Raw genomic sequence first — 16,285 nt, 5'->3', positions numbered from 1 at the left:
TAAGCAGGACATTCTCACTACCATATGCAACCTGAATCCCATGTGTAATGTTGAAACACTGCACTCACATTAGACCCGGCTCTGGGTCACAGGCTTCTTTCCCTCGGGATGTAAGGGATGGAATCTGTATTTTGATCCACCCTCAGCTCTTCCCTTGTTCCAGCTCTGTGTCTGGAGCTTCCTTCAGTCTATAAAACCAAGCAGGAGGGGTCTAAAGAAATCTGCTCAGTTCACTCTCTTCTCTAAGTTCAGTGGCACAAGGGACCCTCTCTGGGAGTAATGGGCTGGGATTCACTGGCCTGTTTTAAATAAAATGTCATTGAGAATCAGTGATTTGTTTACAAAGGAATTTTTAAAAACTTGGAAATCCTATCTGTGTGTGTTTATGTAAAGTGATTTTATAAAGAAGATTTTGAACAGATGGGAAGAGCAATTTTAGTCAATTTGTGTGCAATGAGTTGCATATATTCTCCTTACTGTTAATACCCCTGTGTTCTGTTTGGGAGCACAGAGTGTTTTCTCAAGAGGGTCTCATTATTTAACTGTTTTGTTTTAAAGTTGACAATTCCAGGATCATCATCATATGGTGACTTCAGATGTCCTATTTGACTTTTCTCAACCCAAATTTGTTTCTGTAATCCACTTTTCATTATTTACTCAGTGATTTAAGCAGAACTACATGTTTACCTGTGGCTTCAACTTGATTTTGACTTTGTATTGCCAGCACACAATCTAAGCTGGTTTAATCTAGGAAATTGGAACATTAAACTTATCGTTTATGCATAAAAGTGGATGAGAAATATCCTGTACACAAACACACAGAGTCACACACAAGGTCATACAAATGCTTTCGTTTTATATCCAGATGCACAACAACCAACAAAGTGTATTTAAATCTGAAGAGAACATTTTATAACATTCCAATTTAGTTCCAGGATTTTACTGAATGAGCAATAAGTTTTATTTTCATTGCAAAATGTTAACTAATTTGAATATCACAAGGAATCATGGGCTCATATAGGCTTTCTGTGGATGGTGTTGTCTGTGTAGGTGCTGTGTATATATAGCAGAGCAACACACTATTTTTTCTACTTGTTTACTGAGAAATCGAATTAAAATTTTCCTCCCCTATAATTTTAATCCATAGTAGTTCTTAAATATTTTAAAATGTTTTTAAAAGACTTTATTTATTTTTAGAGAGAAAGGAAGGGAGGGAGAAAGAAAGGGATGAAAACTTTAATGTGTGGCTGCCTCTCACGTGCCCCTCACTGGGGAGCTGGCCTGCAACCCAGGCATTGGCTTGACTGGAAATTAAACTGGTGACCTTTTGGTTTGCAGGCCAGCATTCAACCTACTGAGCCATACCAGCCAGGGTAATTCTTAAATATTTTAACTTGTACAATAATGAATATTTACTTTGGAGTTCAATATACATTATGTAGCTATCTGAAAAATGAACACATTGAATGTCTGAGTTGATTCCACAGTCTAAGGTTTATTTAGCCTTTGAATAAGAAAACTGTGTTACTGATGCTGGTTAAACAAATGAAAGCACAATGAAAGATATGCAGGGTCCAGCAGAGGTAATGCCTGCTTGAGTGTGGTTGGTAGGGTAATAATATGGGTGTAATGATTTATAGTTTTAATTAGAACATTTCACCTAAAATGTCATATGGTGTGTTTGAGTGTGATATGGTTATGCTAAAAAATTACATGCTTATAATTTTATAATGAAAGAGTTAGTAATAAAAAGGTGAGTTATTTGTGCCAGATCCTGTATACAGACATATAAATATGCACACATATGTATATAATCACAACTACATACACATATTCACCTAAGACACACATGTATTCTCATTCAGGTATTATTAGCTGTTCTCACCCTATTTATCATCTTCCTGAGAATGGGAAGCCCAGACTTTCCTATGAGCCCTTCTGTATCCTGGCTTCACATCATAGCTTTGCAGGCATTGGTCACATCTTTTGATACGTTTCTACGGGTGTCCCTTCAGTGGCAGTGAACTCCACATTGCCCAGAGAAGACTTATTCTTGCCTCTGTGCACCCTCACCTTGAAAGACCCTCCTTCCAGGGGCCTATACTCTCATGATAGCCTTTCTGTGCCTACGTGTTCAATTCCACACCAGGATGATGGGCCCTTCTTACCCAAAACATCTGTTTGAAGACCAGAGGACTATCTAGCCTTCAAAGTGGCTACTGATCTCTTTGGGTCTCTCTACCTTGTCCAGAAGGGTAGAGATGTTGAACGAATATTCTCCTAGGATATTTTTTCTTCCCGATAACAAAAGTACATGACTAATTTTATTTCAGTTGGAAAAAGAGTAGGGAGGTGGAAGTGGTCCTTACAGCATTTATACCGTGGAAAGGAACCCTCCTTAGAATTATCATAGCTCTTGCTGCTTTAACTGGAAATGGGGATCTTCAGAGGGTCAGGAAAGGAGGAAACCAAAATACAACAAAATTCACGTAGTTTCATGATGTTAGATGGCAGTGTTCATGACAAAATAATAAAGAAAAATTTCTGGACATTGTTTATTCAAATCTGATGCTAGTCCAATTCTGTAAGTATTTCTCATCCACTAGAGATACTAGGGCTTATATACTAGAGATATTATAGTGATGAAAGTGAAACTTAGGAGTTTTCTGGCTGTTATTAAGGTAGAGATGATATATCTGGAAAGAGGACATAACCTAACAGCATGCTTTCATTTTTAAGAAACATCTCTAAAGGTGAATAGAACTTTGCTTTTTCGTCTATTGTGAGCTGAATGTGTCTCCCTGCTCCCAAGTTCATATGCTGAATTCCCAACCCCCAGGACTTCAGAATGTAACTATACTAGGAGAAGGGATCTTTAAATTTGTGATTAAGTTAAAACGGGGTTGCTGGGGTAACCCTAATCCAATCTGATTGGTGTCCTCATAAGAGCCGATCAGCACACAGACACACAGAGGGACAACCATGTGTGGACACAGGCAGGAGACAACCATCTACACATCCAGGAGAGATACCTCAGGAGAATCCAGCCCTGCCACAGCTTGATCTCAGCTTCCAGCCTCCAGAACTGTGAGACAATGAATTTCCATTGCTTACATTGCCCAGTCTGGGGTACTTTGTTACGGCCGCCCGAGAAGACTAATACGCTGTCTGTCTAGACTTTTTGTATGGTTAACCTAGATGAGTAAGTGCAAAAACATCTCCTATTCTGAATTTAACCCTACAAGCTTATCTATAAGTCAGCTAAATATGAGATTCTGTTATTTCCTGCCTGAATATATATGTTTATATATGTACGTGACATATAGATGAAAAGATATGTCACAATCCTATAGTTCAAGTATTGTTCCTAGTTTATAGATAAACAAATGGTGTACCAAAGACAAATGTCAGGAGTAGAACAGGGAAAGGGCTCAATAAATTTAGTCACTGAGATTTAACTCTTATTGCCTGTGGCCAAATGGGCAGTTGGTTGAGTGGCCTCATCATTGCTGGTTTGCACTTGACTAATCAAGAGAAGCTTGTTGAGAACACTGAAGCAGTCAGTCTCAACTACATGACCATTTTAGAGTTTGCCCTCCTTGTGTTTGTTAGCCTTTTGGGTGAGGCCAACACTCTGAAAAACAGACACTTCTGGTCTCCTATTTGTTTCATTCACACACTTTGCCTGTGATATAAAGTAAACTCTATGTCCTCCATCCCTGGACCAGAGTGTCCAGGAATGTCACCTGGGAAATGCTATGTAACGTCTTATATATTTTTTTCTCCAACAACTCTGGGGTTTGTTTTTCACATCAACCTAAACTAGGAAGTTATCTCTTCCTGCGAAACTACAGGAGGATAAACCACGTAGCAATGTCTCTGCATCTGCATGTGAAATTTGACTATTTTCAGATATAGAGGTTGTTTTTGATATTAGTGGTAAGAACCCCGATATAAGGAAATTACATTTCAGAGTAGAAAGTCACAGTCAAGGCCATCTTGGGAAACACTTTAAAGGATCAACTGAGACTGAACAGCAAAAGAAGGACAGTCCAGATGAGTCTAGAGGGAAGATAGTTTCTTTAACCGCGTGGATTAAGGATAAAACAGTCCTAGTGAAGAAGTAACAATGCTGATGTCAGGTTCCTGCTTCTAGAATTCATAAGGTATTATGCATAAATATATACAAAGGGTATGAAGCATTTAATTCATTGCATGGGTTCAATTTTATTGACTCTTACTTTTATTGTTTCCCTGATGGTCAAGTTTGGAAACATTCCTAAGTATAACTACAGATAATTATTTAGAACTACTGGTTATAGCCAGCATTAATGCTGCCAAAGTGAGTAGACCAAGTAAGTCATATGCACCAAAGAATTTTAGGTTTTAGTGCTGCACATTTGGTGTGGGTTCTACATGTGTCCTGCTTAATGTACATGAGATAGATGGACACAGAGGGGGAGAAGGACAGGGAGGGGAAGAATGAGAGGGAGGGAGGAAAAGAGAGGGAGAGAGAAAGAGATAAATATTATTTTAAAGTTATCTAATAGGCCTAATAGGTAAGAAGTAAGAAAGAGCAAGAAACATGCTATCTACATAGACACAAGGGAAAAGTTCAGTGACTTTCATCTTTTTCGTGAGGTATCCTATGTCCATACATTGAATGAACATGCCACTCTATGTCCTAGTTTCCATGATGTCTAGGCAGAGATTGCTGTTCTAGGTTGTAAAGAATGTCAAGCTACATCACAAGTTAGATGCTGCATTTACTTGCTTTTCTTGGCCTGGTGTTAGAGTTTTGTATTACATAGACCCACACGATGGTTGTCCTTGGCAATGAAGAGGGAGGTGAATTTTTGTGAACCAGGAAGCAAGATGGTGGCTGAGTATTTGGGAAGTGCCCGGACTTTTCTAAAAGGAGGAGTGCAACACCAGTTACAGGTGTGGGGGATTCAAGACAAGGTGGGCACACCAGGCAAGAGAAGGCTTGCCGGCATGCCCAAGCTGGAGACTCAGGAGAAAGAGGCTGAGAAGAATTTGCCAGGGTCAAGGGGAGGGGCACCAGGCTCCAAAGGGCTGCTCACTGAGCAGCAACCTTGGGATTTGTCTGAGTCTGCATGTTTCATCTCATCCATCCACTTTCCATGAGTGCCCAACTATCGTTGCGGTCAGTTTGGAAAACAGAAGTGTGCCTCCAGAACCTTCTGAAGGAGGCTTTGTAAACTGTCTCTTCCACATGGACAACAGAGCCAAGTTGAGATGGGCTTTCTGGCTCTTTCAAAGAGCATTTTGAGAGCTTTCTTTACTGCTTTATCACTGCCAGTTAGCATTGTGGCTGACACATAAAGGTGTTCCATCAATGCTTGTTGAGTGAATAAATCCAACCTCATGTGGCAATGACTTGAAGATATACCAGACAGTGTCCTTTATAAATCTGCCATCTACGTCTGATAATTCTATAGCAGCGGTTTATTGATGGTTACAATGTGGTGCCCCTGGGCTCATTTCTGGGAGCACACATCTCACCGGGGCCCCCATTCTTGGGCAGTCACTGCACACACACAGCAATGCCTGCCTGTTGGACCTGCAGACAATTCTGCAAAACAAGAACTAGAGAAGCCACATTTGCCCTGTGTTCTCATCATCCCCAGGTATGTCCCCACCTTGTGTGTTTCTTATGTCAACTACTACAGCTCATAGGATCTGTACATACTCTTTTTAGAAAGTGTCCTTTTCTACTACATTGTTCTGGTCATTTCTTGAAGCAATTTTTATTTCAAAAAAGAAATCAATTTTTCCAATAGGTTTTAATTGAGCAGCTTTAGGTTCTGACACCGGAGGAAATAAAGCATTCAAATCTTGAGGAATTTATAGTTTAATGACTTAGTTTTTATGCAGGGGTTTCATCTGGAATAATAAAATAAATACAATGGAAATTCAATTTTGTAAAAAAATGACAATATTTTGTATTTAAAAGAATTTCCCAAGAACCTAATACTGTGCTGGATTCATGAAGTTTTTACATATGTCTGTATCCACATATGCAATCCAAGCTCAGAGGGAAGGGTCCTGCTAACTTTTTTTCATGTTTTTTTGTCCTTAGCTGCTTACGTAGCCCATAGCAGGCACCCAAGGAGATGTATTTGCAAATGAATAAATGGTACTTACACACATCAAATCAGTCCTTATCTGAATATACATATAATGTTTAAGGCAAAATTGCAAACAGTTCAGAGTTAGATAGAATGCCCTACACTTTTATTTATTTTTTAAACATATTTTATTGATTATGGTGTTACAGTTGTCCCATTCCCCACCTTCATTCCCCTCTACCTGTACACCCTCTCCCACCCACATTCCCCACTTTAGTTCATGTCCATGGGTCATACATATAAGTTCTTTGGCTTCTACCTTTCCCATACTATTCTTAACCTCCCCCTGTCTATTTTCTACCTACCATCTATGATGCTTATTCTCTGCATGCCCTACACTTTTAAATCAAGAGCCCCTTCTGTTTGGAAGATACAAGGCACATGATGCAGGAAGATGGACTCTGAACAGAGCACAGGAAGGGACTTCTGAATTGATCCCTCTTCTTCCCGCCCTTCTCTGGTGCTTCTCTCCATCTCTGTCTCTCTAACCTACATCCTGCCTCCAATTAAAACCCTTTTGTACCACCATGGTTTTTATTTCTCTGTTGTTTTATGATGTAAGAGGGCAGATTATGTTTTACTAATATCAAAGACAAAAAAGATTTATTTCACTTCTATGTGTAAACTATGAGAAAATTTTAAAAAGTTTTAAACTTTTACAATTAATGTTTTTATGTAATACCAAAAAGAGCTACCATAATAAGCCAAGGCCATTTTTCACTATTTCTTAAGGCATTTGTGCTCTCAGACGTTTAGGCCAAAAGACATTTTTTATTACATAAGTTTTTAAATGTTTACTTAAAATAAGTATATATTAGACTTCTGCTATTCCAGTGTTAGAGAATCTTTTAATATTTCAGTTTTCATTATTTTAATAAATGCCTGAATTTGTCATCATTATATGTTGTATGCACATTTTAGGGATCTATAAAACACACACACATGTAATTATTAATGGCTTGAATTTCATTCATTATCTACATATAAAAGCCAAAATTATTCCTTAAAATAATTGGACAAAACCTCAAGTAATAACATAAAATTATATGAACTCTCAAATGTGTTGAATCTAAAGTGAATAAATTTGTCATTTTAAATGTTTAATGAGTAATTGTTTCCCTTAATTTCACTCAGTGCTGAACAGCTTTTCGTCTATAGTTCTTGGAGGTGAGTGGTGTTAGGACTAGAATAATATTTACCGCACATCAGAACTGTATTTCTTAGTTCAATATCTTTCAAAGGCTGTCTAAGTTCATGTATTTCCCATTACCCTGTCTTCAAGGTTTTTTAAAAAAATAAAGCTACTGTTTATTGTGGTATTTTTCTCAGGGATGTAGCAATGATTTTTATTTCAAAATTGTTTCTTCTTCAGAAAGAAAATTAGCAGCATGGAGTCAAGCTGATTAAAAAAAACATTCTCCTTGAACTGTATGTTTTGAATGAAAAAATCACTTTCTGTTAGAATTCTGTTAGAATCTGGACAGTCCTTTACACATTACATGTACAGTGTTAATATTTAGAGTTGAAGCACAAATATAATATCTTCATGTCTGAGGTTAAATTAGGCCCTGCATATTTTTATTTATCTTAAGGAATAGTAAACAGTATAATTTGAATATGTTTTGCTCTTACACACATTTATAAAAGTTTTTTATTTTTAAGTTGTACATGCCAGATAATACATGAGCTTGTGCGCATTTTGTTTCGGCTCTCAGGTCAGAATGCAGTCTAATAAAAAGAGAGCGTGTGTTTCCTTTAAGGGCACGTCTATTTCCACAGCTCTGAGCCAGGCGCGAGCGGAGCATCTGTTATAGACAGGGATGAGTGAACCCAGCCAGACTTGGGTGCACAGGAGGTCAACATCTATTTTGTTGACGTTTCTGTCATGTTTATTAAATTGCACTTTTCCAAAAGCAATTAAACTTTTTAGGAAATATTGCATTCACTTGCAACAGAGGAAATCTGTGTACTTCGGACAGACTTAGCCTGATACAATAATTTGTAAATCAATTATTTGGTGTCCTGGGTGTCTGCTTTGAGCTAGTCTATTCTGGTTCTCAAGTCCTGCTTCTCTGAAACAGCACAGCCCTGCACGGTTTTTGTTTGCTTTTAATCGTGGGAGAGATTTGACTGGGTGAGCGCTTTCCAGTAGTGACCAGCTCCCCAGCTTCACAGAATGGAGTTAACACTGTTCTGTTTTAATGCCACTTTGAGAAGACATATTTGAGAAATCACAAAAGACATTACAAAATGATGAGGCAGATCTTCCATCTGTCGGCTGTAGGAAACAAGAATTGGAGGTTTCATTGGAACTAAATGGAGCAGCAAAGATTAATTAAATCTGTAAAATTCCTGAATGCACATCCTGGTTGAGGCGAGTAAAGAAACACTTTCTATTATGTGCAAATCACCTAGAAGTGTTGAGCTATCATTTAGGTTTAAGATTTACTTCATAGAGTGGAAACTCCAGGAAAGATGGTTTACTAATATACCCTGAGCAAGATGAGTTTTATTTATTATCCAAACGGTGAAGTCATGGGAACAGAAAGAAGCCTTGATCTTTCTTGTAAATAAGTTCTCTGTGGGCATCGTTACAAAAGTGCTCAGTGGGCTGGAGGTAACCAGATTTTAGCTAAAGTGAACAGGTAGTTCACTTCAGAAATAATACCTGTCCTATTCTTCCCTTTGTCTCCACTGGTGGCTTCTCCCTCTAACCCACAGGAGATTCTGATCATGCAGGTGTGGAGCCGGAGCTGGGTCTGTTCGGTTGCAGACCAGCTACAGCGAGCATTCGTGTTGGAAGTGCATTAGCAGCTACACAAGCACGAGAGTCTAACGGCCTTCTCTGCGTCGAAGCAATTCCATCAGCCACCTTCAACCCCGTCACTTTAAGTGTACACATCTTTTAAAAGCCTTTAAAATTTCATCTCTTAGGGATTCAGAAGTAATGATCTGAAATTTACAAGTCACCTGAGCCTTAGTATATGTTCCGTCTTAAACCAAAATGCTCCTTTGCATTGTTTCTGTAAATGCTCCATTGATGAGCACTGTTTCTTAATCAACCATGGAATCCCCTCTTTTAACATGAGTATAACATTTATATTACCTATCTGCTAGGTTTTGAGATTTGAAAGTGTTAACATTAACTATTGGTAATTTTCATAATTTAAAAGAGATCATAGTGAATTCATATATATGTATTTCATGACACAAAGATGACATTTACCAGACACTTGGTTACCCAAAACCAGATACTAATTGTGTTCCTTCCCATCAATAAAATAACAAAGTGAAATTGTTTAGTGGTCCTTCATTCTCAATACCTGTAACTAGAATATAAAACATGACTAAATAGCCACAGTGTATGGAGAGGATGCAGGAACTCTGATTAGCTCTTTATTTCCAAATATTTATTATTCTTCAGAAAAAAACCTTCTGTTTTTGCAAGTGGCCAGGTTTCTTTTGGGGGAAAATTACAGACCTCTTAAAAAGCAAACATATCCTTCCCCAGGTTGCTAATTCTTCGATGCATTTCCTGGGAAACTGAATTCACTCACAAATTAGCAGGAGACTCGGGGCTCCGGGAGCCACATTTGCTGTGTGGCTGATCACACAAAGTCAAGAAGTCGGATGCCTTAGCCCCCACTTCTTTTAAATAAAATAATCAAGTAAATAGAAGTTGATCTCCAAATAGGGGTGTCTTAGCACTGAGTGTTAAGGCAAACACAGGGACATACATTTTTAAACTTCCAAATGCATCTCCCTTTCCTGTTTTAAGGGCTCACGGGAGCATGTTACACTTAACATGCTGACTGAGATTCAAACGGACCCATTTTCCTTCTTTTTGAAAGTAATGTCCCTTTATTTAATAAGGGCACATTGTCAAGTGAATTATAATATATTAGTAGCTAGGAATAAGCAATGTTCTTTGCACAATCAAGTATTTAACAACATGTATTTCTGTATTTCAGTGGAGGAAAAACATTTTGTTGAACAGATACAGATTAATTTAGGTTTACTCTAGTTACAGACACTTAACAACACAAATCTCTTATTTTTTTCCCCACAACTCAGGCCCTGCATTGCTATGTAGCTCTTGTAATATACGGCCACCTGGGAAGTGCTGACACCAAATAGTTTGACTGTTTTGTGAAGGACATCTGTGCTTTTCACATTTCACCTGGCACTTGCTGTATTCCCATTATTATTACTTTTAGTTTTGAAATGGTGGTAATAAGTGCTTTTAAAATCTTGCTTACCATGTGGAAACATATCCTTTTAGAAATCTTGTTTGGTAGTTAGTGACTAAGAGCCCAATTCACCAATGCAGGGTCTGTTTAAATGATGAATAACAAAGTAGTGTAATCATTTTTGGTTTTATAAGTTGCTCCAAACTGTTCGTATTCCAAAAACACTGACCACTTTCTAGCATTTTAGAAAAAAGAGCAGCACATATAAAAATGGTTCAAATGTTTTAACTGTCTTTGCTGTGTATGTATGTGTACACATATACATGTGTGTATATATTTCAATTTAACATTGGATGTTTTCAGAACACAAGCTATTTTCCCGCCCCTCAAAAAGGAAAAGTTCGATTTCCTAATTCTGCATTTCCTTACATAGTGCTCTTCTGGGACCGTACTTCTGCAATAACCGAATCACCACTATTTAGACATGGATACACGAATCTCATATTTTTTTATTCTAAATTCACGTCCACTCATTGTATCTAACGCCCTTGAAGCAATCGCAAAACCCTGCTACTACACGAGTCACCAGAAACCAGGGGTAAATACAAATTCTAAAAAGCCCTGCACCATTAGATGAAGGCGGACTGTTTAATCAATTTAACTTTATCACTGAACCCAGCCCTTCTCCGGAGCTGTCAGGGAGTGAGGGGAGTGGGGTGAGCGGCTGCGTGGCCGTGGTGCGAGACCGGCGTCCCCACTAGCCACACGGAGCTTTGCTGGTTCGGCATGGTAGGGGGTGCAGAGCTGCACGGCCTCGCCACCTCCATCCTCCGCACGCTCTCCTATTTCATTAACTGTCTCATGGGACTTCATTTCACAACAAGCACGCCTCTGTCATCCATCCTCCCTACTTGATTCTGTTCCTTTGGCCTGCCTTTTATGCACGTTTCACAGCGTTCAGCTCCCTCCGTTCCCCCACTGTCCTAGGACTCTCAGCGCACTTTCTACAGAGCTACACCTTGGACTGGTGTTCCCAAAATTCGTCTTCACTTTTCTAAAAGTCTGTGTAACTGATCGCTCTGCAACAATATCTAAATTTCCAGAGTTAACTTATTTTGCTGCCAAATGTCTCAAAAAGAGAAAAGTCACGTGCCAATACACAAATTCAATTAGACTGATTTATAAGTGGTTTTTTATACAGCATTTCCAATACTTCTCCCAAGTTTCTTCCCTCTCCTGGTTTTAGTGGTCGATCCACCTTCCTTACAACACCCTCTTCCTGTTTGTGCTGTGCTTTCAGTGAAATTGGTATTAGCTCTCAATCCAAGTCCAGACATGTTTGCATTAAAGGAGTGGTTTTAAAAAATGGCCAGATGCTTCTGTCATTTTAGACACTATGTATACTAATGAATCACATGTTAAATATATTTATTATTTACAGGATACATTTCATGCTAATATATATTTTCTTTTAGGAAAACTACACTCATAAAAGAAAGAACAAAAATATATGAAACAAAATATATGTACTACTTAATAATTAAAAATACACCTACAAAATTCCTCTGACTTTTACCCTAAAGGAATCCATTTGTTCAGAGATCAATTGATAAAAATTTAAATGTTTTCTCTTTATGTACTGCACTGTTTTGATCAATATTGCCTCTTATTCTGCCCACTGGAACAGATACTAATTTAAAAAACCTTAAATATTTACTTTTGTTACCGGGTTAAAATATATACCTTTTTAAATAAGAGTGTATTTATTTATGTCTAGAGCGAGGGGAAGGGAAGGAGGGAGAGGAACACTGACGTGAGGGAGATTCATCAATCTGTTGCCTCTCACACTTTACCTTTTATAATGTCCATAGGCTTAGTTCTTTCTGAATACGGGCAGACCTCTCTGGCAGGACCACAAAACACAGATTTGGTTATGCATAATTCTGCCCAGAACTATGAAGTAAAGAGCAGTTCCTAGGTTTCTCCATGAGAAAAGAGATCTGTGGGCATTTAGTGAGATCGGGGAGCAGCTAAGTCTCTATAAACTACCAATGCCTCCAGCATTTTGTCAGTGTCTCCGAATGCAAATGAAGCAGAATAAACCTGCGTGTCTCCCACATGTTACATGGGATTCTAGTGGACTTTCTAAACCACATGTGTAAAAATTAGATGATTTCTCTTGTATTTTTACAGCTGTCTGTTTTTCTCCCACACGAGAGTCAAATTTTGACATTTTTATTTGTACAGAAAATATAAATCATTTATAATAATTTCTAAAAGAAAGTTTGAACTAAAGAATATCACACAGAGGAGATGCAAAATCTGAACAGCCAGGTCCTGATAAAATAACTGAAGGGAATTAACTAGTGGGTGGGAGAAGGTTCACTCTGGGTGCCTCCTTTAAAGTTTATCTGAGAGAGGAATGCAGGCTCTGGCTGGTAAGATTTATATGTATATGTATTTTCTGATCTTTAAAGATTATACTGCTTCCTATATGCTATGGTGACTAAAAAACATCTAAGACAGGAAACTATTTCATTTCCGAGGCTATGGATCATATTTACTAATAAAAGTATTATATTGATTCCACACTTAAGCTGTAGCTACAGAGTTTTTATTTCAGAGCCCATAATTGTTTTGGCAATAAGACAGTAATTAAAATACCAAAGCCACTTTTAGAGGATGCGTATAGAAAGCTGACGGCATTTCCCAGCACTGGGAAACCAAAAGTTACAATGCTCCTTCCAAAATGAGTCTTGTTCATTAGAATAAGTGGTGAAATAAATATCATTGGCAAAAAAAGTTTAACATTTATCTTAACTTATTTACCTATAAAAAGAGCCCTTACTTTGTGCTCATAGTCAGTAGCTTTTGTTAGTACTTACTTACTATACAGCCTTACTAAAATTCCATCAACACACACCTGGATTTTAAATGAGGATGAATATAGAGTTATAATACTTGATCGGCTTAAAAGCTGAGGCTAGTCTACTCAATTACTGATGTTAAGATTCATGAATATTAGAACATAATTTAAATTCACCATTGTCCTAGTAGAAGAGAAAAAAAATAACCAAGCAGCTGTAATCACTTGGAATTAAACATAACCTGATCCATTCCAAGGAAAATGCAGATAACATTTAATGTGTCCTATAATTGCTATGTTTTCTTTTATGTCGATCATGTACATTTACATTGTTAGCTTTTCTCTAAAAAGTGAATGTTTAGTAGTTCGATCTGACTCCCCTCCCTGACAAGCTAGCAGTCGGCATAGGCCACAGGAAATTTCACCCCCACACATATTTCTATGCATAATAGAAATTAGTGTATCATTCTGGTTACCCTTTCTCACTCCAGTTTTTGCTATGAGGATTAAGAGACTTGGTATATTCAATAACCCAGGTGTAGCAATTTTGCATATCAAAATTTTATTTGGAATTGTTACAGTTAAGTTTCTAGTAAATAAAATCTTCCCTTGGGTTTCTTGGTTTTCTTTCCCCCAATGAATGCTCCCTAAGCTAGCATGACTAATATTCAAAAGTAAAAAAAGTGGATTTGGAGAAAGGCATTAATGTCTATCAGTATATATTTTATTTCTATAAATTGTTTTATTGTGAAATATTACTCCATTCTCTTCAATTTTAAATATTTAAATAGACTAAACAAAAAATGGAAAAACCTGAACACCTTAAGTCTGTAAGGTAATGTCTCCTTTTCCCTCTTGAAAGTTATTCTCATTATTGAATTCTGTGATTTTCTCAATATCCATGTCACTTTTTGTTCGCGTTATTTTTGGAAAACATTAGCGGATCTGTTTCAAAATGAAATTTCAGATGACAAAGTGAATGGCTGACATTTATTTTATCAGCTCAGTCAAACTAGAATTATAAAATCACTCCCATTTGGAAACCAAAGGCTCTGAAATCTTTTAGGAAAGTTGTCTATGGGCTCCTGTCATCCCGACATGTGATTGTAATTAGTGACTACGTGGCATTGGTATTATGTCTTCAAACTGTCTGGCTAATTTCTATTATTGGAAGAAATTGCGAAGGACCCGGGGACTGTTTGAAAGAGGTTAGGAGAAAAGCCAGCACAAACTAATCTTCGGCCACTGAAAAGATGAAAATTCTCAGGAGAGCGTTTATTTTACTGCCTCAGCCCAACCTAACCATGCAGCAGAACTGGAAAGCCTGAGAAGTTTTCGTGTGTCTTTCCAACTTTTAGTTACGTCTTTTCTTTAGGGCTCTATATTCACTTTCTTAAAAAAATTTCAGCTCACTTTCAAATGATGCTAAGAGCTGAACTTTGTCCTGCAGACTCTTACCAAGGAGCTGTCTGTAATCAGTTCCTATCTGGGAAGGACCAGCAGCAGCGGGAGACGTTTCATCCTTACAAGATGTGCACAAGCTGTGCTGGCATTTGAGAACATCGCCTTTCCAGTTGGAGCAGTTGCTGATTTTGCATCAGCTGCTCTGTGGCAGCCCTGGGCTGGAGATGAACTGCTAACTTCAGGGAAGCTGATCTCCAGGAACATCAGTAACAAGGCACCAACAAGGCAGTGTGTCAGTAGTAACCTGCCACCAGCGGCTCTTTCTCCTCCTCTGCTTTGCAATTCCCCCCGTCTCCGTGCCCCCCCCCCCCCCCCCCACTAACAAGCCATGATGCCTATTTGTATTTCCTGGATTAATTTGTGCTTATTTCTCTAGGAGGAAAGAGCCTGCGCTCCCAATAGGTCCTAGTGTTTACAAACAATGGGAACCGAACTCAGTAGAAAGTGTCAGCCAACTGCCAGGGTTTTGCCCACTCCTTCCTCCAAGACAATTTGGATGGAGAAGCTGGCACGAGGTCTCGTACCTCGTTTTTAGGAATGCTGGCTTAAGTGAGCGTTTCCTTTGGCACCGGGTGCTAAATTGCCTCCGAGAGGGTCAGAGGCAGGGCGATGGCCTGGAGTGACCAGGGAGCGAACCATCCTCCAGGAAAAAGAACAGCTCCTTACTGTGCCCGCTCCTCTTCCTCACCTGCCCTTAGACAACGCTTTCCTGAGCCTGCTGCTCTGTTCACTGTCCCGCGTGGGCTGGCAAAAGCCGCGCCCCCCGACCCCGCCACTTACAAAGGGATCTGAACTCCCAAGCGCTCTGCCCCGCGCTGACATCCCACCGCATTCCAAAGGGAAGCTGCTGGGAACAGGCAAAGCCCGCAGACCGGAGGACCGCGGAGGAGAGAGGAGAGTTAGCGGGAGGCGCTCCGCTCCGACCACCAGATCCTTACCTTTCCTCTTGGACCTCCTCCTCCGCCGCCTCTTAGACTTGCATCTGAGTTGACTGCTGAGTCCTCCGGACCCTCTGCTCGTCCCCAACACCGATGCCATGGCTGAAACTCGGTAAGTAGAGCAGGACAGGAATCCTTTTTCAACCAGTTTCACCTTTGCTGTTCTTGCCGCTGCCGCCGCCTCTGCTAAATGCTTCTGCTTCTGCAAATCGGGGAGCGGGCTCACTTTTTACGACCGAGCACTCACGCGGTCTCCCGCCCTCCTTGTGCCTGGAATTGCTCTGTCACTTGTTTCCAGGCTGCAAGCCTGCGGTCTGAGCCCGCGCGCGAGTGCCAACCTCCAGGAACCGCGAAGGCGAGGTGCGCTGGCAGCCTGGACGCTCCGCTCTCCTCCTCCCACGGCCTCTCCTGGTCTGGGCTCTGCACGCAGGGCTTCTACTTTGGCACCTCTGCTAGTTGTTGGGCACCAGCCACTTTGAAGCCAATCACGCAGGGAGCTTGTCTATTTGCTGCTGCAAAGTCTAATTAGATCCAATCACAACTGTCTGCTGGCTCTGACATCAGCACCACCAGCCCTGTGCATTCTCTGTCAGCTTGCAAACTCAGCTCCCCTTTGGATGGAGGGAGCTGCCCAGGAGCCGGCGGAGGAGGCTGCACGGAGGGAGGGACAGGTCG

General features: G+C 39.7%; 1 protein-coding gene across 1 annotated transcript in view; it reads right to left on the bottom strand.

Annotated features, from left to right (window-relative positions):
* Window positions 1–15,710, bottom strand: part of ADARB2 (adenosine deaminase RNA specific B2 (inactive)) — a 439,845-nt gene extending 424,135 nt beyond the window's left edge. Inside the window, exon 1 of the mRNA XM_037156536.2 lies at window positions 15,611–15,710. Within this exon, the coding sequence (XP_037012431.2) occupies window positions 15,611–15,710 (100 nt within the window). The remainder of the gene's footprint in view (window positions 1–15,610) is intronic.
* Between the last annotated feature and the right edge of the window lie 575 nt (window positions 15,711–16,285).

The sequence above is a fragment of the Artibeus jamaicensis genome, unplaced genomic scaffold (assembly GCF_021234435.1).
Source record: "Artibeus jamaicensis isolate MK-2021 breed Jamaican fruit bat unplaced genomic scaffold, CSHL_Jam_final contig_426, whole genome shotgun sequence".
Classification (NCBI taxonomy): domain Eukaryota; kingdom Metazoa; phylum Chordata; class Mammalia; order Chiroptera; family Phyllostomidae; genus Artibeus; species Artibeus jamaicensis.
The sequence above is the reverse complement of the archived record's forward strand: the minus strand, read 5'-3'. Positions and strand labels throughout refer to the sequence as shown.